General features: G+C 50.5%; 10 protein-coding genes across 10 annotated transcripts; 3 read left to right on the top strand and 7 right to left on the bottom strand.

Annotated features, from left to right (window-relative positions):
* Positions 1–226: 226 nt before the first annotated feature.
* On the top strand, positions 227–3,628 carry VTN49DRAFT_3896 (uncharacterized protein; the record flags this gene model as incomplete). The annotated part of the gene is made up of 1 exon (XM_069411781.1): positions 227–3,628. The coding sequence occupies one exon, from the start codon at positions 227–229 to the stop codon at positions 3,626–3,628; it is 3,402 nt and encodes a 1,133-aa protein (XP_069268366.1).
* A 1,303-nt stretch (positions 3,629–4,931) lies between these two features.
* On the top strand, positions 4,932–5,684 carry VTN49DRAFT_3895 (uncharacterized protein; the record flags this gene model as incomplete). Its single annotated transcript, XM_069411780.1, has 1 exon — positions 4,932–5,684. The coding sequence occupies one exon, from the start codon at positions 4,932–4,934 to the stop codon at positions 5,682–5,684; it is 753 nt and encodes a 250-aa protein (XP_069268365.1).
* A 5,034-nt stretch (positions 5,685–10,718) lies between these two features.
* VTN49DRAFT_3894 (uncharacterized protein) lies at positions 10,719–12,411 on the bottom strand (the record flags this gene model as incomplete). The annotated part of the gene is made up of 3 exons (XM_069411779.1): positions 10,719–11,753; positions 11,812–12,261; positions 12,310–12,411. The coding sequence occupies 3 exons, from the start codon at positions 12,409–12,411 to the stop codon at positions 10,719–10,721; spliced, it is 1,587 nt and encodes a 528-aa protein (XP_069268364.1).
* A 175-nt stretch (positions 12,412–12,586) lies between these two features.
* On the bottom strand, positions 12,587–12,953 carry VTN49DRAFT_3893 (uncharacterized protein; the record flags this gene model as incomplete). The annotated part of the gene is made up of 2 exons (XM_069411778.1): positions 12,587–12,753; positions 12,818–12,953. The coding sequence occupies 2 exons, from the start codon at positions 12,951–12,953 to the stop codon at positions 12,587–12,589; spliced, it is 303 nt and encodes a 100-aa protein (XP_069268363.1).
* Positions 12,954–13,667: 714 nt separating this feature from the next.
* VTN49DRAFT_3892 (uncharacterized protein) lies at positions 13,668–14,930 on the bottom strand (the record flags this gene model as incomplete). The annotated part of the gene is made up of 1 exon (XM_069411777.1): positions 13,668–14,930. One exon carries the CDS (start codon positions 14,928–14,930, stop codon positions 13,668–13,670), a length of 1,263 nt encoding a protein of 420 aa, XP_069268362.1.
* A 5-nt stretch (positions 14,931–14,935) lies between these two features.
* VTN49DRAFT_3891 (uncharacterized protein) lies at positions 14,936–15,904 on the bottom strand (the record flags this gene model as incomplete). The annotated part of the gene is made up of 1 exon (XM_069411776.1): positions 14,936–15,904. One exon carries the CDS (start codon positions 15,902–15,904, stop codon positions 14,936–14,938), a length of 969 nt encoding a protein of 322 aa, XP_069268361.1.
* Positions 15,905–16,440: 536 nt separating this feature from the next.
* On the bottom strand, positions 16,441–16,806 carry VTN49DRAFT_3890 (uncharacterized protein; the record flags this gene model as incomplete). The annotated part of the gene is made up of 1 exon (XM_069411775.1): positions 16,441–16,806. The coding sequence occupies one exon, from the start codon at positions 16,804–16,806 to the stop codon at positions 16,441–16,443; it is 366 nt and encodes a 121-aa protein (XP_069268360.1).
* A 676-nt stretch (positions 16,807–17,482) lies between these two features.
* On the top strand, positions 17,483–18,664 carry VTN49DRAFT_3889 (uncharacterized protein; the record flags this gene model as incomplete). The annotated part of the gene is made up of 1 exon (XM_069411773.1): positions 17,483–18,664. The coding sequence occupies one exon, from the start codon at positions 17,483–17,485 to the stop codon at positions 18,662–18,664; it is 1,182 nt and encodes a 393-aa protein (XP_069268359.1).
* Positions 18,665–18,974: 310 nt separating this feature from the next.
* On the bottom strand, positions 18,975–20,403 carry VTN49DRAFT_3888 (uncharacterized protein; the record flags this gene model as incomplete). Its single annotated transcript, XM_069411772.1, has 2 exons — positions 18,975–20,026; positions 20,097–20,403. 2 exons carry the CDS (start codon positions 20,401–20,403, stop codon positions 18,975–18,977), a joined length of 1,359 nt encoding a protein of 452 aa, XP_069268358.1.
* Positions 20,404–20,485: 82 nt separating this feature from the next.
* Positions 20,486–21,682, bottom strand: VTN49DRAFT_3887 (uncharacterized protein; the record flags this gene model as incomplete). The annotated part of the gene is made up of 2 exons (XM_069411771.1): positions 20,486–20,841; positions 21,565–21,682. 2 exons carry the CDS (start codon positions 21,680–21,682, stop codon positions 20,486–20,488), a joined length of 474 nt encoding a protein of 157 aa, XP_069268357.1.
* Positions 21,683–21,745: the final 63 nt, after the last annotated feature.

Genomic DNA, 21,745 nt, shown 5'->3' with positions numbered 1-21,745 from the left:
GGCCGTCTTAACTCCATGGTGACTGAGCTGTCATTTTGGATTTCAGGACATATCGTCGTCGTTGTCATTGTTCATTTCTGTTGGACGCAGATTGCCTGGTTCGAAGTCGCCGAAGATACTGGCTAGCGTAGTGGCTCAAGCAATCCAGTCCCCATGACCTTATCATCGAGTCCGACATAAGCGAAACGCATTACGGAGTACACCGACGCGAATAGTATCGACGCCGATGTCGAACCACCGACACGATGTATTCCGTTCCAGTCATTCATCCGCTCCCGATGATCATAACCGACTACCTTCATCTACTGGCCACGCGGTGAACCCGAGTCGCGCGGGGAGTACGAGGAGCGCCGGCTCGCAAATGAGCGCAACGATGCATGAGAACGATGCGACCAGTAGCAGGCAACTAGAAAGAAGGGGCTTCGGCAAATCCGAGGGTAATAGCGCATTCAAGACGAAGTCCAAATCGAAAAGAAATACGTCTGGTAGCTTCTTGTTGGACACGGCTTCTCTGTCATCCGGCCGCACAACCAAGCGCCGAGCTACGGATAGAGATGTGACCAAGCGCAGGCCTGCCGCAGCTCCTAGCCAAGAATTGCGGAAAACTTCCGTAGGGAACTCGCCCTTGAGGACCGTAACGGATGCCTCCAAGACGGATGGATTTGATCACCGGTCCACTGAAGGAACAGCTAGCGATCCCGGCTTCCGTGGTGCAAGTTCATCTGCTGGGGAACTGGATACCGGGATATTGAAACTGGCCATGTATCTCAGCGAGTACAGGCGGAAAGGCGTTGACCATGCATCGGACGATCTCCAGGGACTTACCAGCCCCTTGGGCGCTTCCAGCCGTCGACATCTGGAAAACGCGTCTCCACGTATTGGGCTGGACAAACGAAGAGATTCAGAAGATGGAAATGCTATTCCAGCGCTATTACCGGATCAGATCGAACGAGATTGGAAGGTTCCTCGCGAGTTTTCAGACGCCACTCTAGCCAGGGCTGAAAAGGCTCGACAGCACTTTGAGCTGTTTTCTTTGTATCTGAGGCTACTTTCATACTTGCCTCCCCTCCGCCATGCACATATGGAATCTACGCCAACCAGCAGGGAAACTGGCCGAGTGTACAACCCCCTACAGGCTATCCGCAACAGAAGAGTGCGTTTCCGAGAGAAAATTCACCTCGACCTTGAGACGGAGGGATGGGGAAACGTGGCAAAGGTTCAAGAGTGGATAAACTCTGTCGAACATATTCACGGACATCGGGAAGGGTATAACCCTGATCAGTGTCTTGAACTTCCACCATTTAAAGATCCACGACGAGACAGGACAGCCACAGACAAAGATAGCAATGTTGTGGGTACATCACCATCATCAGCAGCGAAAAAAATTGGAATTTCTGGACCGAAGCCTCAAAGGCCCCGGTTTGAATGGTCTATTTCGCCAAGCGAACTTCTGGCTGACGCTGCGTGGCTCGAGCACGATCACAACAAGAGCAAGATTGTCGACAGAGATGGAAACAAATTATATCCTGATCCGACAAAGCTGCAGCATGTTGGTACCAACATCGTCGATGGTGAACAAGAAATTCCCACAACTCAAGTCTCTGGACTTGGAGCCCATGTACCATCCGATGGTAAACTAGCGCAAACTCCAGTTGGAGTATCTGATCATGCAAGCCACAACGACGGTTCTACTAGACGCCGTCACCGGCGGAAGCTTCGGAACGCCCTTCACATGCATCACAGCCCAAACAGCTCAAGCGGAAGAGACCGCAGCCGTCGATGGATTCGTTCACCGAGCTCGTCCAGTTTCTCGAGTTCTGGTAGCGAAATTCCACGTGGGAGGTCGCGGCAAACTAGTTGGGAAAGACAACTCACCAGCCAATTGGAAGCTGCTATCAATGCCGGCGGAATGCCCGATACCCTCGGATCTCTTCTTCCTCAAGCAAAATCTAGTGTAGATGCGCCGGGCCCTGCAGTTCTTGAGAACACGGATGCAGGAAACATTCTGATATCACCCACGCCGAGCGTACTTGGGAAGGAAGACACGAATCTCTCAGTGGACATCGATAGCACGGCCCCGAGTTCGCCAATGCAAGGCCCAATTTTTCCCAGCATCACTGCCAATCTGTCACCTCCATCGAGTCGGTCACCCTCTCCGCGGAAGAGACTTCCACGTGTCATTGGGTCTCTTCAAGAACGAGCAAAGGGAAAACTTCACAACCCGTTGGAGCACTTCCAATCAGCGGAGGAGAGTTCGCCAGAAACAGGTCACCTGCGAAAACGGCTGGCACCGGAGTCGAGGGACGGCGATCATGCGCGGACCTTGGAACCAAGCCCATTACCGGCAGGACCAGCCTTGGGGGAATCATCTCCACAGCAAGCTACTCAACCGGAGTCAAGGCTCCGCGGACTGCTAAGGAACACGAAGATTGCGGAGATTGTTGGTAGCGAGGTCTCAAAGGTCGGCGATTTCATTTGGAGGAAAGAAGCAGGTGGCCATTCCAGACAGCCTTCCTATGCATCCAGCCTCGCATCCGAGCGCCATGATTCGGAGGAGGAAAGGGCAGATGCGGACGCCGGCACTGGCAAGAAAATTCGCTTGCGGCGGGAGCAAACGGTGTCTGACGCAGAATCCCGCGCTAGTTCGTCAAAACCGGGCAGGAGGTTTACGAAGCCAATACCTCTTGATTCAACACCGATACCGGTGCCAAAGTTTGTCACAACTGAAGAGAGACTGGGACGTGATATGCCCGAGGACCGCCAGGTGGATGATCGTTCCCATATTCCTCCTGCCCATAACGCTCCCCACACTGAGGGTAGGAGCACCGACGCAGGAACAGCGCTTCCACAGTTGAGCAGCAAAAAGCTTAATGCAGATGAGATCGCGATGCTGGGACCCAGCCTGGTCAAGGGATCCGATGTGACCCGAGAAGGTGTAATCGCACCAAAGCGGCCCTCATTGCACCATTCAACGTGTGACTTGAGTCTGTCTGAACGAAGCATTCCTACCCTGACGAATACTAGCTTATTCGACAAACGCGAGATTCAACGGTGCAGAGCCCTTCTCTTGTCGTCCGGTATCAAGGCCTGGGCGATCACGGATCGAGCGAGCGAGGCACGAAGCCCATCGCCCAAGTTACTCTCCCGTAGCATACCAGACCCGCATACACCGCTCCCTCCGTTACCGCAAATCGATGGATTCGACTATGCGGCACGTAGCCTCCTTGACCGATTCGAAATGACCAAGACAAACTTGAACAAATCTCTTACCTCGCTTACAGACACCCATTTCACACCGCTACAACGGGACATTGACGCGCTGGAAATCATGATCAACAAATCCCTCAATCCACGGGTGCGAGCTGCTGCCAAGGACGCTGAAACTCTGGGCACGCAACTGAACACGACCAGCACCCTTGCTATCAAACAGCTCAGCGATGCCTTGGACAAAGGACTCCGAAAACGAAACCGGCGGGTGCGCTTTTTGCGGCGTGTGGGCTTTGTGTTACTCGAATGGACGCTGGTAGGAATCATGTGGTGGGTTTGGCTGCTGGTGATGATCTTCAAAGTGATCAGAGGGATTGGCAAGGGGTTTGTCAGGGGTGTTCGATGGGTACTTTGGATGTGATATCCTGTGCTGTGTACTTTTTTTGCTGTCCTCGTTGTATATTAGCGAAGATACCCCGTTATTGCAATGAATTCAACGTCAGTATCTGTATCCGCACTGTGTCGTAGTCTCACATGACCTAAGAAAACAAGTTGATGCAACTTCATAAGTGGGGAAATCCGGACAACTTGATTCTATTGAAGAAACTAGAGTCATACAGGTATGATATTGCAGAGCGAGTGCCCATACGCAGGCGACTCTGAAAACCCACAGGAGCTCAAGTTTCCGGACTCATGAACTGCGAACGCAAACGATCTAGAAATCCTCCGTCATCTCGCAAAGAAGGGGGGTGAGCTCGTCAACCCTATATATGATTCCAAAGGAGGGCAACGGCGGTTCAGAATTCAAATTCCAGACTCGATGAGGCACAAAAAATTCATGTCTGGTTTGGGATTGGCGATGTCGTTGATCTGAACGGAGTCGCCATAGGCAGCGAGTTTGCATTCCCTTCTTCCCTGGACGGTCCGCGGTTGGGAGAGGCGCATGTAGCATTCACCACCTTGTCAATCTCAATGAGATGGCTGCCACCTCGCGAGTTTGCGCGATCTGGCCGGTAATTGTAGTTAAGAACTGGTGGGAATGTAGGGGGAGCCATCAGAGCTCCAGCTCCGGGGATGCTCCCTGAAATTGAATCTTCAAATGCTTACATCAGAGAAGCTTGATGCAACCCAAATAATTCAATAAAGAAGTCTTTCTTGATATTCACTAACAGAGTAAACATGTCACTGAATTCATATCAGAGCCTAATACGTCAGGACCGTCTGTGGCAATTAGGGCAAACCAACGTTAACCCTAATCCTGATCTCACTCCGCCCATTCACCGTCAGGGAGAACAAACTTCCAACATCACAGATCAGTATTTATATTCAATGATTTAGGAAGGCTCACAAATTTCGAACAGCTCTGAAGCTTTTCCTTCCTACATCTCACATCTATCATCCGACAGGCGGAGCAACAGCCAGGGCAGTACTGAACGCCCAGGCAAACTTCCATCTGTCTTTCCACGGCACTTATATCTCTTATCCTGCGAGATACGCAACTCGGATATTGTACCTCTCCCGGCCGAAAATCCCTTGTTCTGAGGGAATCTTGTGCGGCCTTCGTTTCTCTACATCACTATCATCTCTCACAGAACGCATACTCTCCCCTTCATCCCGTTCCTTCTATACTCTCATTGTTCAGACATTTTCATCTTTACGTCAGCACCATGCCGCATGCAGAGAAGAGCTTCATGCCATCTACATTCTCATTTTTTGAAAGCAAAATGGCGCCTCCGGACGAGTCCCTTCCCTACATCTCGCCTTACCTCTGCCCTGTCCCCTCTTCCCACGTGCTGTCCACTTCTCCGTCTTCTATGGTCGTCGAATGCAGCGACAGTGACGACGAGGCGGAAATTAAACCGAGGGGAGCTATAGGTGTCGCTGTTACCTCAACGACCACTAGCATCGTGAACAAACAGCATCCAAGCGTTTTGTCTCCGCTGCACCAGCAAGAAAGCCGCATGCCTCGTCGTCGTCGGACCTACCAGTCCTATATTCAGGACCCGGATGAGCCTCCTCTCGAGCGATTTCCGCTGCCTTGCAACACACCGACACGTTCTTCCCCAGCACGTCCCTGGCCACTGGTCCCAAAACCGAGGGTTCGTCGTCCGGCCCCCTTCACACGCTCCGTACCCGACCAAGAGGAAGAAGCAACGACGGTAACTACTATGACGAAGATCAACATTTCGACCCCACCTCCAGAGAAGCATCCAAAGGAGAACGTCAATGACCATGAGGACTCTCAGGATAAGATGCAGGAGGAAGCCGATCCTAATCCCGACAATGACAGCTCAGCCTCTTTCCCCGACTGGCACGATATAGCGATGGACCTTGAGTTCGACGTTGAAGCCCTGTTCATTGACGAGGATGAGATCTCTCTCGATGAGGCGTTGGCGGATTGCCGATCGGGAACTCAGCTTCAGCAGCCACCTCGACGCAGGGGCCTGATCGGCTCCTGGTTCAGTTTTAAAAAGTAAAGGTGTCTTTGATGGTTCTGAGAGGTTTCCACTCGTGCTTATCTTATTAACTGTTACTTTGTGGGTCAACCGTGTTCATCGTTTCCCTATGCGCTGGCTAAATAATTTCGGTCAAGTATTCATCCCATGAACCGCAACGAAGCCCTTTAGCTCCTCATCTACTCGAAAGTATCCTCGACCAGCCATCATCACTATTCATGAAATCAGCATACAATACAGGAAAACACTAATGTAGAGCTACCGGAGCGAGTGTTGACTAACCATAACCCTTCAGAGCCAGATCAACTTTCATTCTGCGTCAAGATTGATCAGAAAGTGTTAGCTTCAGCTTGTTCAGATTTCAGTGGTAGACGGCGGTGATTTCTATGTTCATCCGCATTGCATTCGAATTCTAGCTACAGATGTTCTCTCGTATTTATTTCCTTTCGCCCTCTTTTCGTCCACTGCAGGCCATGAATGATGAGTTTGGATCGAATTCACGGATAGGACACTCTGACAATTCGTGTGTAGTCACGTAGATTATGGGATACCAGCTTCCTGGCTGTCAAGCAGCTATTCCGGCTTGTCTTTTACTTCGCAGCCGGAGACTCTGGCCCCAGCTACTCAGTTTAGGTAACCAAATGCTGCGTCCTTAGAAATGGAAACGATAATTGGCGAGTGTCGAGCATTTCCTCTACCATGAAAACTACGCGATGAGGAGCTTACCATAGATGGTGGGCGAGTACTCCAAAAGCGGACTATCCGGACGGAGGCGCGCAACGCAGCGGCTCGGCTCTACTACCCAGAGGGCAAACTCCTGTCAAATGGCCGCAACTGGGAGGACGCCTCTGGGAAAATCTGTGTGGGCATTCAGATCCACACGATGGAGTGCGGGTTGGTGTGCATCTGATCTCCACTTCCGGGTTGAGTTTCTACAGTGCTTTCACCATATCTTCCCGTCGCAATGACGTGTCACGCACATCACAGATCTATACATGTGCCTCTGGGACAATTGACAGAAATTGGAGGAGTTTGAGAAGCCGCAGGCCAAGAAGGCTCTGGATCCGTTGGCGAAGTTTATCCGCGGCACTATCACGATAAGAATTGGGGAGCATCGAATGTAAAGGAGTTTCGGCGGATGCGAGAGGACGGGCCAGTCGACATTCGGGAAGGTACGATATGGACTCGCGGAGTGACAGAGTGGAAGACCTTGCTAAGGGCGTTTGGGGCGTGCGGCCGAAACTATAGATGCGGCTGGCGTCTCATCACTATGGCTTTCCACGGAATCATGGTTATCGATGGTGCACTTGTCCTCGTTCTTCAGTTACAAGGCTACGACGGCATGATAGCTTAGGGTTAGGGCTAGTACTCGGAAATCTGGACATGCCTCCCCACGCTTGTCGTTTGAGAAGCACCATTATTACGGCAGTAGCTGGAATTCTCTGCAGATGAAATCTAAAGAAGAGCAGGGCACATCTAACCAATGGGCGAAATGCTATGCTCGTGTAGGAACGCTTATTGGCTACAAGTGTGCCACGTACAGTTGCCTGACAGCCAAGGCGGATCTGCCAGTCCTACTGAGCCGATTCGCATCTGCATGAGCTTTCTGCATAATTTGATGCGGCTCTCAACTTCCCCCAGTCAATTCAGTTATTCCTCCCCACTCGAGTAATTGCGCTTGTTGTTATCATCATAAGTATATTTCCTGCAGTCATTCTTCAGACATCGTCGTCAGAATTCACGCACTTGTCCTGACGCACAGCACTGACTATTGCCGGTTCCCCTTTCTTTCTCTCTTTTTGCCTGGATTAGATGGCGCAGTTTTAGGTCACAGGCGCCAATATGGTGGACACAGGGACCGTGCTCGCAGTCGCTCAGCTCGCAGGAGCGTTGGCCGGGATTTGTGGAAAGTACATCAAGGAAGTAAAGAACGCGAAACAGGAAATCCTCCAGCTCCAGGATGAAATCGAGGCTCTGCGAAAAGTCTTGGAATCGCTTAGCAGACTTCTTGAGGACCCTAGCCATTTAGACTGTCTCGGAAACACCCGAAAACTAGACGGTGATATCGATCGGTGTCGTTCCACTCTTGAAAATTTGAAAAAGAAGATCGAATTAGTAGAGATCAGGGGAGCGATGAGGAAAATCGGAATTAGGTTGAAATGGCCTCTGGACAGTGATGAAGTAACTGTGGCCATCAAATCCATCAAAAATTATCGGTCATACTTCAATTCGACTCTGCAACTTGACCAGACGTAAGCTGCAATATTCGAACAGATTTTAACTTTGACATTGGGGACTGCAGTTTGCTAAATTCAGCCATAACGCAGAGAGATCACGAACATGATGGACAAGAAACTCGTTTTAGATAGATTACGAACTGCAAAAGGTGCAACATTCGATTCCGACGAAATTGGAAAAGAGCACGCCGACTGCCTACCAGGCACCAGGACTGAACTACTTAGTAAAATTGAAGAATGGGCAGCGTCGCCAAACGGAAAACGCGTATTCTGGCTGAACGGGATGGGGGGAACTGGAAAGTCAACAATTGCCATCACCGTGGCAAGACGTCTCAATGAAAAGGGGTCGCTTGCTGTGAGTTTCTTCTTCAACAAAGGCGAGGAAGACCGAGGAAATGCAAAGAGGCTATTCCCAACATTGGCGAAACAACTTGCAAATAAAGTCCCTCAGCTTGCTCCATCAATTGGTAAGGCAATCGACGATGACCCTGATATCTCCGAAAAGGCACCCCGAGAACAATTTGATAAGCTCATTTTCCGACCTCTGCTTGAAACAAAATCGAACCAAAAAGTGTGCATGGTGATCGCGATCGATGCGCTCGATGAATGTGAAGAGGGAGACGTAAGAGTTGTGCTCCGAATGCTACCACGGGTCCAGCAGTCACGTTCATTGCAGCTTCGGTTCTTTTTGACAAGCAGACCTGAGTTAGCCGTCAGATCAGGTTTCGGGTCCGAAACCGTTCTTTATGATAACCACCAGAATTTCATCCTCCATGAGATTCCGAAGCCAGTGATTGAGCACGACATATCTCTGTATTTCAACCATCAGTTCTCGCAGCTGAAAGACGAATGCTCATTATCGCCTGACTGGCCAGGACAAGAAACGATCAAAGTGCTTGTGGAGAGGGCAGTGCCGTTGTTTATTTTCGCAGTTACGCTATATCGATTTGTCAGTGAGACGCAACGGAACCCTACGAGGCGTCTGGAAGCGATTCTTGTCGATCAGACCACGTACACGTCGAAGATGGATGGCACATATATGCCTGTGCTTACTCAACTTCTTACTGGCCAGGATGAGGAAGAGTCCCAACAGCTTATTCGTGAATTCAAAGAGACAGTCGGAGTCATTATACTCCTTTGTTCCCCTCGAAGAAAGCCCTCGCTAGCTTTTTGAATGTGGACACGAATGAAATTGAAAGCCGATTGATGCTCCTCCACTCGGTTCTTAATATTCCGGATGATTTGGACATACCAGTACGGATACTGCATTTATCATTCAGAGATTTCCTTCTTGATCCGGAGAAGAAAGGCACAAACCTATTATGGATCGATGAGAACGACACGCATGCGTTCATCTTTCGTCGATGCCTCAAAGTCATGAAATGCAGCTTGAGAAAAAATATTTGCAAGTTGGATAGCTATGGTACGCAACGCCATGAAGTTGGCGATGATCGCATTAATAAGTATCTGCCGCTGGACGTTCGGTATGCCTGCCGTTATTGGGTTAAGCATCTTATTCAAATGCAAAATCCAGCTACTGAGCTGGACAAGGTTCTCGAATTTCTTAAGGTGCATTTCCTCCACTGGGTCGAGGCAATGGGTATGCTGGGCCATGTATCAGAGGTTTTGACAGCCCATGATACGCTACAATCTATCGTACAGGTACTGTTTGCCAGACAGATTGGAAGAGCCAGGAATTTGCTGAAAGTACTTTATAGGACAACGAAGTTCCCGACGACGTAGAATTCATTCATGATGCACGACGGTTTACCCTCAAGTTCAGACAAATAGCTGAAACTGCACCTCTCCAACTATACGTTTCAGGATTTGCCTTTTCGCCTAGTGAATCAGTAGTAAAAGGCATGTTCAGTAAAGAGGTGCCAGAATGGATCAGGGTGTTGCCAAATGTGGACGAATGCTGGAATGTCGAGCTACAAACACTTGATAATCATACTAGACATGTTTATTTCGTTACCTTCTCACCTGACGGCCGACTGCTGGCATCTTGCTCTTCGGACGGAGCGATCAATCTCTGGGACCCGACAACTGGTTATCTGCTCCAGATCCCCAAGGGTCATACTGATTGGGTTCGATTTGTTACATTCTCGCCTGACGGCCAACTGCTGGCATCTGGTACTGATGGCAATACGGTCAAGCTCTGGGACATCACCACGGGAAAGGAGTGCCAGACTCTCGAGCACCGCTCTGCGTGGGCCTGTACAAAGTCGAACATTCAATTTTCGCTACGAAATGATCAATGGCTATGGATTCGGAACGAAAATATGCTTTGGCTTCCTCCAGAGTATCGTCTTCGCACACCTCATTGCATGGCTTTGAGAGATGATGACCATGGTTATATAATTCTTGCCGTTGGTGGCGTATCTGGAGGGGTTACTGTCCTCACACTTTGTCCATACTTGAACAATCAGTCGGATGATCATATCGACAGATATACTATGAATGGCTCATCTCGATCAGATTAGCCGTCTCTGGATGGATGACTGACATTTCCCAATAAAGTCAGCATTCGGAAGTCTGTATCACATCAACTGTTACATAAGGCCGAGCTCTATCATGTTTACATTGAATCCAGATCAGGGCAACCCCAATGTGTCTGCAAAAATACTGAAGCTATATGCGAAATACCATGAAAACACCTCTCACGAAATCGCACTTTGACCTTCCAACAAGACATAGTCCGCTTGGCCGAGTAGGCTTCTAAGCCATTCCAGGAAATTCTTTTCAAATTAACCATCACATTAAACAGAGTCTGTTGATTTGAGTTATTAAAGCATGTTTGATTCATAATTAAGAGCTGTTAATGGTATCCTTTTTCTTCGCATACGCTCTTCTCTGTCAATGTGTTCGAATAAAGAGGCATTTCCTTCTTCCGATTCGATCCAAAGAATAGATTTCGTATACTCCGCCGCGGCTTCACTCCACCGCCGTACTTTGCTGACTTCTTCAGTGACTGTTTCTTCTCCATGTCCAACTCCTGTTGAAACAGCGCCAGTTCGTTCTGTATGTAGCTGATCTCCTGCAGTGACGAATCTCCGGGACCGCGAGGCAGACATCCTCGTAGGGTCGACGGCTCGTTCGAAACAAATTTCTTCCACAACTGCCTCAATGTTTTGCCCCCCAACGTTTCTTTAGAATTAGACTCCCTCGGAGGTGTTGGCGGTGAATCAATATCATATGGTGCATATGCAATACCGGCTGGGACGCGGTGATGAGCTTTGCAGACATCGGATGCCAACCGCGGAAGAGACAACTCCATCTCATCGGATCGTCGGAGTTGCCGACTCGCTTCCAGGCTGTGACTGCGCTTCGGAGGGGTAATGCACAATCCCCCCCCTGGGAAGAATTTCGACTGAGAGTGTCGCTTTCGATGGGTGACCCAGCGACGTTCAAACGACCCAAAATTGGCTGCCAAGGTAACTGCACAGAGAGGAAGAAATTTTATGTTTTCCAGCCCGCTCTTTACTGTGTCACCATTTTTGACTGGGAAAATGACTTCAGACAGCTGAAGCTGGGCGCAGAGAGCCCACATGTCGGCATACAGGCGACAGACAACATATACATCGCCGTGTCTGAGCCGAAACTCGTCCTCTCGGACAACATCCTGGTTCAAGTCGACAAATGAAGGGTGCACGCTGATGACAAGCGAGCCCTCTTCGATCACCCAGTGCTCGTTGTAGGGCAACCGAACATCTCGGTACCACTTCAATCTCGCACAGTTTGTGGCCGGGGCCTGGGACATGAGATAGGTCCGCTGAAGACTTTCCGAGGATCCGGCTCGGTCATCCTTTTGATGTGTCATTAAGATGCTAGGAGTCGACGTTAACCTATTTGACTGATCCGATCAGTGATATCAGTGATGCATATCACCCTTGCTCGGACAGGCAACATACGAATACTGCAGGCTGGAAGGGCTCTCTCGGATCTAAGTTCTCATCACAGACTTGCGCCGTATTGACAATCAGCGGCTCCTGCACCCAAGTGGCATTGAATGATTTGAACTGCTTCTCATTGCCAAATTCTTTCTCTGAGACAGTCCGATGCAACTGTTTTGGGATTTTGATATTCGGTGATACTGGCCGTCTGCCGCACCATCTGCCCTGCTGAGAGCAGAATCGGCACTGGTCACAATACTGGCTTTCGCCGTTCTCGCCGTACAGATACGTGTATGACAGGACGTCAAGCCCAGGGACACGATTATATGGTGCCAATACTGGTGGACGATGGAAGTACTCTCCTTGTCGGCGTGGCATTGTGGCTAAGCCAGTGTCTAGAGCATCAGACAACTCATCGTCGTCACGGTTTGCCCATTCGCAGTGGCATTTCGATCGAGGGCAAGTGAACTACAGCTGTTAGGAAGCTCTTTGCAGCAAAGCGTAGGACAGACCTACTGGAGCATCATCCTCAGTCAGCTTGCTCGAAGATGCGGAAATACTGCAGGGGCTGGGGCGACGAGGGCCCTTCGCATAATTGGTTATGGTCTCCAGCGGCATGGCAATAATGAACCCTTGATCAATACATCATAAGGACTATGGCTGCTGAGAGTTGATGCAAAACAGCATTGCCTTTGAAGCAGATACATACAATCACTAAGCATTTTGGCAGCCGAGGAAGGAGCGCGACTGCCTTGTTGGATAATGTCAAGGAACGTCGGCCTCAGGCTCCTGTTCATCCAGCCGATCTCTTCACGCTGCGATATTGATTCCTGAGAAAGTCTTCGACTTGTTCGTCACTAATCTCGTCGACATTGGTCTTGCTGTCCTCCGATGCATTGCTCTCCGGACGCTCAGTGCCACCCAAGGCACCTCGAACGGTAGTGTTCGCGTACTCGACGGCTAAAAGTAAACGAACCGCATCAGATCGCAACTGGAGGAACTTAGACAATGTATTATAACGTACCATTCCCGAGGCTTTCGTTTCCCGTCGCCTGAGAAATCTTGCCGACAGTACTATCCAGGACATACTGTGTTGTTTGCGCAATACGTCTGGTATCGACTGTGTTTGGATCGAGATCGTCGTTTCTGCTGTTGTCCATATCGAGGATTGTTATCAGCCTCCAGATTTCTGACTTTTTCTTTTCACCTTGTGCAGAATGGAAAATTCATTGCTTAAGCGTAGTAAGACACGGAAATCACGGCAAGACTCCGAATACCTACGTAATGCTTTCTGTCCGAGATCTAGACGTGCTCTAGACGATGACGTCATTGGGATTCTTTGGAGTCCGGACCGATCAATAAATTACGGGAGATGTGGACGTTTGCTATAATTACAAGAGAGTGTGTTCTGTGGATGCCAGGAGTCAATGTGCCAGGCTGTCAGGTTCAAGTCTTATGCTTCAACGCCCTGGAGAAGGTTCCTTGTGCTCATAATGTAACATGACTCCCAATACTCATAAGATATACAGACAACCTTGGTTGTATGCAACATCCCTGGCCTTGAGTTTCGGCAGATCAGTGTCTAAACCAGTAAACCGCCTACAGCATATGCCATGTCAATCAATGGCCAAGATCATGCCTCAGACACAAACATTGGATTGCATGAAAGTGACTGAAGGCTCCTCCAGAAGGTCCATCACGGCGCCATGGGGAAGAACGGTCATTACCCTCCAGCATGTATTATAGATAGAAGCGTGGTTATAGACGGTCAGAACAACAAGGCAATAGATAGCTCAGAGAACTTGATACTTCATCAGTCATGGAAATGTCACGCTCTCTGAGCGCCATTGTCCAAGAGCAGCTGCACGATCTCCTCATGTTCCATTTACAGCAGCAGCTTGAAGGGAATTTCCGTACTCTCCACCCTGTGCGTTGACATCAGCGCCCTTCGCCAACAGGAGCTTCACCACCTCAATGTACACTTCATGACAGGCAGCCTGGAGAGCAGTGCCGCAGCGTCCCCCTTGCGCATTAATGTCAGCGCCTCTTTCCAGCAGAAGCTGCACAGCGTCCTTATTGCCTCCTCCACAAGCCGCTTGGAGAGCATTCCCGTAGTATCCACCATTCGGTGCATTTATATCAACATCTCTCTCCAACAACAACTCCACTGTATCCTTGTGACATTCCGCGCAAGCTGCCAAGAGGGCATTGCCATATTCACCACCTTGCGCATTGACATCGGCACCTCTCGTTAACAGCAGTTGCACTATTTCTGTATGCCCTCCCGAACAAGCAGCCAGGAAAGGACTGCCAAAATGGCCACCTCTTGAGTTGACATCCCGGCCTTCGTTCAGCAGTAATTCTACCGTGCGTCGGAGACCGACCAATGATGCATAATATATCGGAGATGCCATAGGGTACTTATACCGCATACGTTCAGGAAAGAGAAAATTAGGGTCATATACTCTGCCCCAGACACTGTAAGCCTTCTCTCGATGGAGAAAGAAACCCAAAATGCTCTCTTGTGCATCCTTCTCTGTTTCCAAAGACTTCGCGTGGTCGATCCAATATCGTGCAGAGTACTGCGCGAACGGAAATTTTGCCCTGATGTCCGACACACGCATCCGCTCATCCGGATACGACATGTAATCCAGACACATCTTTAGCATCCTGATCTGTGATCCGGATACACTCAACCGGCCTTGCCATTTCCCTTTCATTTCCGGATGCGTAAGGAATTCTCTCGCCGTTTGATGAACAAATGACAGCTTCGACTCGTGGGTACTGACAAAGAGACCACAGAGATTCTTCACCGTATTTTTGAAATTCTCTCTGGGCCACATGCTCGACTCCAAGTAGGCAAGGGATTCAAACCGCCCTTTCTTCACACCTAACGCCAGAGCCGCATTTGCTTCATCCAGAGTCAATGGACGTGCAGCAGCCAGAACAATCTGCAGGAGAGTTTCCGTATAAAACTCATTCTTGCTTCTCTCCAAAATTCTTTCGTACGCTTCTGATACCTGGGAAGGCAGGCTAGAAAGAAGCGCTTCCACGTCAGATACTCTGCCGTATTCACTTGGGCTCTGCTCGATGATGTCGAATGTGAGATGAAGCCACAGGTATGTGCGGTGCTCCATACTCTTCAACCGTTCGGCAATCCTTCGACGATCGGCCTCTCGAAGATCACGGCAATCTCGTCCACTCTAGCATCGATCACTAGATTGATTCCCTTGCTAATCTGGGCGGATTTGTCATCGCCATCGAACGGAACATACGCCAGCGTGTGAGAAAATCTGCTGAATGCTGCCGCTAGATCGTCGTATGGGCGACTGGCTATAAGGAACTTGACCTTTGGTCTTGGACCAGACGCCTGGGCATGTTGCTGGTAAAACTCCCTGAGCTTGTTGATGAGTTGCTCCCTGCTATCGTGATGGCATTCGTCCAACGCATCGAGTACGCAGACAATTTCCCCAGCATCTGGTGACTTAACACAATTCATGAGTATTTGCCATAGCTCAGAAAAATTTCCTGCCAGATTTTTGCCATAATTCTTATGACTGGACAGCCCGTATTGAATCAGACCGCTCGTGGGAGTGCTGGTAAAAAGCTGATGGAGAATCGCACACAGAGCATTAGGAGCATACATGCGGCCCCCATCTCCGTCTTTGAAGAAGAAATAGCAGATCATCGACGTTGCAACATTAGTGGCCAGACGCCGTTTGTCGATCAACGCCCGTGACAAAACTGATTTCCCACAACCAGGGCCAGCAGAAACCCAAAGAAGGCCGAAATCGCTGCTCCTCCATTCGAGAAAACGATCATCCTTCAGAAACCACTCGCATGTACCTGGGACCCGCCGCGGGTTAAAATCCTTGTAACCCTCGTAGTCACAAGCCAGATCCTGCAAGTGGGCTCTCTGTTTCTGGTCATCGCTCAGCTTCTGGGTTTCTCTCCTGCTCGCCTCCAGAATCACTCGAATCTCATCCAGAATCACTTGCGACTCCTGCATCTCTTGCAGTTCCATATCTCGGCTCTTCCGAACTTCCTCCGCTTCAAGCGGAGAAATGTAGCCATTGTAACGTTCACTCAAGCTCTCGACATTTGCTACCATTCCCTCCCAGTCATTCCAACCAACAACATTCTCCCAAGCTCTTGTAAGCTGTGCTTTCGAGAGATGACATATAACACGAGCCTGGTATTCAAGAATGTGCGAATAGAGCTTCGCAAGTGGCTCCAAGAGCTCTCTGTACCTTTCGCGACGTGAAGTCTGCAGATACGTTTTTTCAACTATCTGCCAGTACAATTGGACATCACAAAGGGTATTTAAAAACCCTTCAACATGGACGCATTTGCTGCAACGCCGCTACTAATGAGCTGTAATACGGTCAGAATATGATATTGTGCATGCCGAATTTAAGACTTTGGTGAACATCCTGGTAGTGCCAAGGAAACACCAGACCATGCTAATGCTGCATACGGCTGAGAGCTGACCATGGTCGAAACGATCGAATCGGACCAGATGAGAAACTTGACCAGTCTCTCCGCTTGTTCTCGAACTTTAACATCTTTTCCCAGGAGCGAGACTCGTCATTGCTTCTTGTCGCGATCGTCTAGAAGACGCGCCACTAGCTACTGGACTGATTTTGGCTATAAGGGGTCCGGGTCGTCTTGCAGTGACGCTAAATGCCTCGCAAAGTCGCCTGCCAGGTCGGACTCACGAGCCTGCAGGAATTGAAAGGCACGGGCCCAAAGATTGAAGTCATCTTTCGGCCGAGGAAGGGCAACTTCCGTAGTAGGTTGTTGAAGAGCAGGGTTTGCCGAGATGGTAGAGGAAGAAGACACAGTCTCCCCTAGCAAGCTCTTAGAGGCACTTTCCGTGGTGGAAGTTTGAACATTGTGAGAAATGGATGCCTTTGAAGGCGACACCACCGTCGGGGCAACCTCACTATCCTTGATGACGGCAGTCTTTCGATTCTTCTTCCTGCGTAACTTGAATCCACAAAGGAGAGGCATGTTCATCACAACCTGAGTGCTGAGACACAAGCAACTTGCGCTATCCTAAGACCGGTATGTTGGAGAACAGAAATGTTGGTGAGAACGTAGATTCCGTAGCCATATTAGTGCCGTTGAGGGCGCCTCCAGCTGAATTACAGAAGGCTCGTGCCCAGGACCAGGGCCAAGCCGTAAGTTAGATTTAATCGCTATCAGCCGTAATATTCACGTCGAAACACTGCACCTGCGATCGTTTAGCGCTCATTTGAAATGAAGTGTCAATTAATCGCAGAAGGGATGCGTCTGATAGGTTGCAGTTGGGGCGATGTCGACGTTTATACAGCATTGCTTCAGCTTGGAACTGCACTGCCAACGGGCGTAAAGTGCTCCATCTCCAAGGCCGCAGAAGCGTGACATGTATCATCAAAATTTCTGCGATCCACCGAGAAGTGCAATTATCCTTGTTTGGATGTTAGATTGAATGTCAGGTAGCTAAAACCTCGGATCTGCGAAGGCACTGAAGGCACTGAAGGGTGCTGTTGTTGATGGATCTTGATGGAGGATCCATAGACCGGGGGATATCTAAGGCTAAACGGCCCCACCATCGATCATCAAAAACCCTCCAAACCGATAGTCAAATTCGACCCTTGAGAGTTCTCGGAGAGCCAAACACAACAAATATACAGGGCCGCTCGCAATGCCAATCCCAATAACAATCCTAACGGGTTTCCTAGGGGCCGGTAAAACAACCCTCCTACTTAACCTACTTCCCCAACTGCCCCCTACCTACAAACTAGCCCTGCTCAAGAACGAATTCGGCGATGTCGCGGTCGACTCGCAGCTTGCTTCGAGGTCTGCGATTTCCGGCGTCCGGGAACTCCTCAATGGGTGTATATGCTGCAATCTCGTTGGACAGCTCGGCGATGCCCTGGCCCAGCTCCGCGACGAGGTCAAGCCGGATCGGATCGTGATCGAGACCAGCGGCAGCGCATTCCCGGCGACCTTGGTCATGGAGGTAAAGCGAATTGCACAGGAGCAGAAGGAGAAGAAGGAAAAGAGCGCGGCCAATGGTGTTGATAATGATGAAAACACCTTTGTCCTGGACGGTGTGATCAGCGTGATCGATGTGGAAAACTGGACAGGATACGAGGACACCAGCTACACGGCCAAAATGCAGGCACGCTACACAGACTTAATCATCTTCAACAAGTGGGAGTTGTGTCCCGAGGAGCGATTCGAGGTTTGCCTCGACCGGCTGGGAGATTTAGAACTGGATCCGCCGACGCCATGGGTCAAGTCTGACCGCGGAAAGGTGGACAAGGACGTGCTACTTGGCATTGATGGCGCGTTGGTGGCCAAGGCTGGCGGTGACGATATCTCTGCAGCTTTAGATCACCATGGGCACAACCATGACGGCCACGACAGCAATCACCAGTCTGAAGTTGAGGTTTTGTCCGTCACGTTGCGGCAAAGCACGCCACCAACGGGCGATGACAACGCCGGCGTCGGTAGCATTGATATCCCAGCATTCGAAACTCTGCTCGGCTCCGCCTCCAAGGAGGAGGTATACCGCATCAAGGGAGTGATCCTCACCTCTGCGCAGGACACCCCGCCACAGGGCTCAGACCCCGCCTTCCCTACACCAGCATACCCAACTTCAGAGGCGAGAATCCGGCCATATATCCTCAACTGGGCCTTTGGCCGTTGGACTTTTACACCGGCACCGTCCATGGAAAATGGCGCAGACGTGCCCCTCGCCAGACTCACATTCATCCTTGCCCGTGGCGAGTCCGCAAGATGGAAAAAGAAGTTGGAATCGGGCGCATTCCTCCGCACTCAGCATGGATCTGCAGATCTCACAGTACAGAATCCCGTCTAAACATGGATTTATCATGTATATAGACTCTAGTAGACATCCTGGCATAGACAAGACCCATAGATACCCCGAAAATGATTGATTAGATCTAAATCTAGTCTTCTGTTCAAAGACCAAGGAATGTCTATAGTCAATATAATGTGCAAAACTTTTTTTGAACACCGGTCGCCAGTCGAAACGATGAACGCTCGACTTCCCCCATTACACACCATCACATACATCGACCAGGTGACTTTTATATATATCCGCTGTAGGAAGGAAAGGGAAAATCGAACAATAACCCAAAGAACAACAAGCCTGCGAATCCATCAACTCAATGCTCCAGAAGAGCCGACGCGCCCGCCTCGCTCGAGATGTAGATCACGTCGTGATTGTCCGGGAACCCGTTGAATCGGGTGGCACTGCAACGAGTATAGGCACCCATATTCTCAAAGTACAGCCAGTCACCGACATCGACCAGGCCAGGGAGTGTGATCCGCTGGCTGATCATGTCGATGCCATCGCAGGTCGGGCCCCAGATGCTGTAGTCGATGGCCCGAGGCTCGCACGAGCCGTCGGATGAATTGCCGTCGTCGGAACTGGTCAGGATCTGCGCCACCGGGTGCTGATGGTCGAAGATGATGTTCGAAAAGTTCCCGTACACCCCGTCATTCAGGTAAAGCATGTATGCATCGCGCGATGGATCAGCCGGGTCACGGACCGTACGACGGGCGATCACATGCGCCGCCAGAGTGAAGGCGCTCGCCACATAATAGCGGCCCGGCTCCGCAATGATGCGAATGTGCGGGGGGAAATACACATCGACCGCGTTGCTCACAACGGCGGCAAACTTTTCAAACGTCTCGTCGCAGAAGCCGCCCCCAACGTCTAGGGTATGCAGGTCAAAACCCACCTCCGCGGCCTGGTCGAACACATAGCGGGCGTCCTGCACAGCCTTAAGGAAGGCGTTGGGGTCCTCCGCACCGGAGCCGACATGGAAACTCACGCCGACAACCTTGAGTTCAAGTTCTCGGGCCAGTTCCAGAAGCTGGCGCGCCGACTCCAGCGAGGCACCGAACTTCATGCTCAGTCTGCACAGACTGTCCGAATCATCAGTCAGGATGCGCAGGTACAGCTCAGCATCCGGAAAGTCGGCCTTGATCTTGTACAGCTCATCGGCATTGTCGAACGTCATCTGCTTGACTCCCTTCTCCGCGGCATAGCGCAGGTAGGACCTGGTCTTGCACGGCTGTGCGTAGATAATGCGGCTGGGATCAACACCCATCTTGAGGACGAGATCGATCTCCGCTTTAGACGCGCAGTCAAAGCCATTGCCGAGTTTGGCCATCAGACGGAGGATCTGCGGATCAGGATTGCACTTGACAGCTAAGATAATCAGTCAGCCATCAGAGGCGCAACGAGCAGACTGGGCCAGCACCGCGGGATCACTGCTCACCATAAAACGGCTTGACCCGGCTCATGTTGAGCTTCCAGCGGAGGTGCTGCCGATACACCTCGCCCAAATCCGCCACGTAAAAGGCATCCTCCTCCCCTGGTTCGCAGGTAGCCACATCGATGTCCGCTACACGCTTCCTCAACACATCGAGAACCAATTGCTTCGCGGCCGCACTGGCACGCGGCAGCGACACAGCGTTCACTCCATGGTCGGTGTCGAGGGTAAGTTTTGGGTCTTTAGGACAGTGATAGAAATTGTCATTCACGCAAATGTCCTCGGTGGTGATAACCGAAGGTGCCATAACCATGCGGCTTTGGACGGCAGAAAGGCCAACGACACGCAAAAGTCAAGACACAAACGGGATCCCAACAAGGACAAGTCCACAGGCGCTAGGGCGGACGAAGCGAATCACTACCGAAGTTATTCGATGGGCTGACCCTCCTAGATCCTTCCTCTGAAAGAGGAAGAACCGTCAGAGTGACCCTATGCGGCAGCTCAAAGGGTGAAGAAAAACCAGGGAACGAAGTCAGGGGAGGAAGAGCGCTAGTAAGCGACGCGAACCCGTTGGCCGTCGTCAGTAGGAGGCGGAATGTTGTTGAGAGTGTGACGAAGTCGGGCGTGCGGGACAATTTGAAGAAGACCGGAGTCTGCGGCGCGCGCCGTGGTGGAGAGAACGCCCTTGGGGATTCCAAAGGCGTTAGCGACGCAGGAAAAGTCGGCGAATCAACCCCTGAGCGACGCTGGACTTGGTCAGCGAGGGATTTTGGAATTAATGAAGAGTCGACGAGGTAATGTCGAGGGATTTTGGGAGAGGGGGGTGAGGTAGCTTTTTTTAAAGGTTGGATATTGTGCGGGAATTTGGCCGCCTCCGGCCTAAGGTACTAGGGCCAGACCCAAAACACCCGCCAAATCAGAGCGATTTATGACTCAGGCAAAATGCAAAGCATCGGAGATCGGGAGCTTCAGTGCCTACCTTGCTAGAGACTCTGCAGAAACCGTTTTGTGAGAGGCCAGAGAGTTGGACAAGAGCGGCTTTAAAGCAGTGATTCAGTAGCGGCCAGAAGGGTATCTCAGCTGTGTGGTACTCCGAAAAAGAAAGAGTATAAAAAAAAAAAAAAAAAAACCCTAACTTTTCCAGAGGGGTCCAGGCTCCAACCAATGAAATGCGGGCTATTTAGGAACAGCCAGCCAGCCATAATAACCGATACGACAACGGGGTCCTGGTGTTGCGCCACTGCAAAGCACTGTCTTTACATCATCCTCCAATCCTCCTGATGCCGGCATAAAATTTTCCTTGATTCATGCGTCGTCTTCACACAAATTCATGCGCGAGTCACGGAATGCAGGCATTGATAGAGTACTACAGAGTCCCACTTGGTGCGAATATTGGTGGTGAAGCTCGCACATGTACCTACACGGTTCATCCGTACCACTGGGAGCTCAAAACTTGGTCGTCCGTACTCCGTACTTGTACATGAGCACGCATCTCGAGCTCGGAATAGCTCCAGACCCGGCGACAGCTCGATTTCGGGATAAATCAAGCAAACCTTGATCAAAATCTCATCGAACCCCTGTTCTCGACACATGCCGTGCCTTTTGACTGGTCGCACCAGCTGGCGTCACCTGCATGATGGTACCGATCAGGCGCA

This window comes from Thermomyces lanuginosus, assembly GCF_041956635.1.
Source record: "Thermomyces lanuginosus strain ATCC 200065 unplaced genomic scaffold VTN49scaffold_29, whole genome shotgun sequence".
Classification (NCBI taxonomy): domain Eukaryota; kingdom Fungi; phylum Ascomycota; class Eurotiomycetes; order Eurotiales; family Trichocomaceae; genus Thermomyces; species Thermomyces lanuginosus.
The sequence above is the reverse complement of the archived record's forward strand: the minus strand, read 5'-3'. Positions and strand labels throughout refer to the sequence as shown.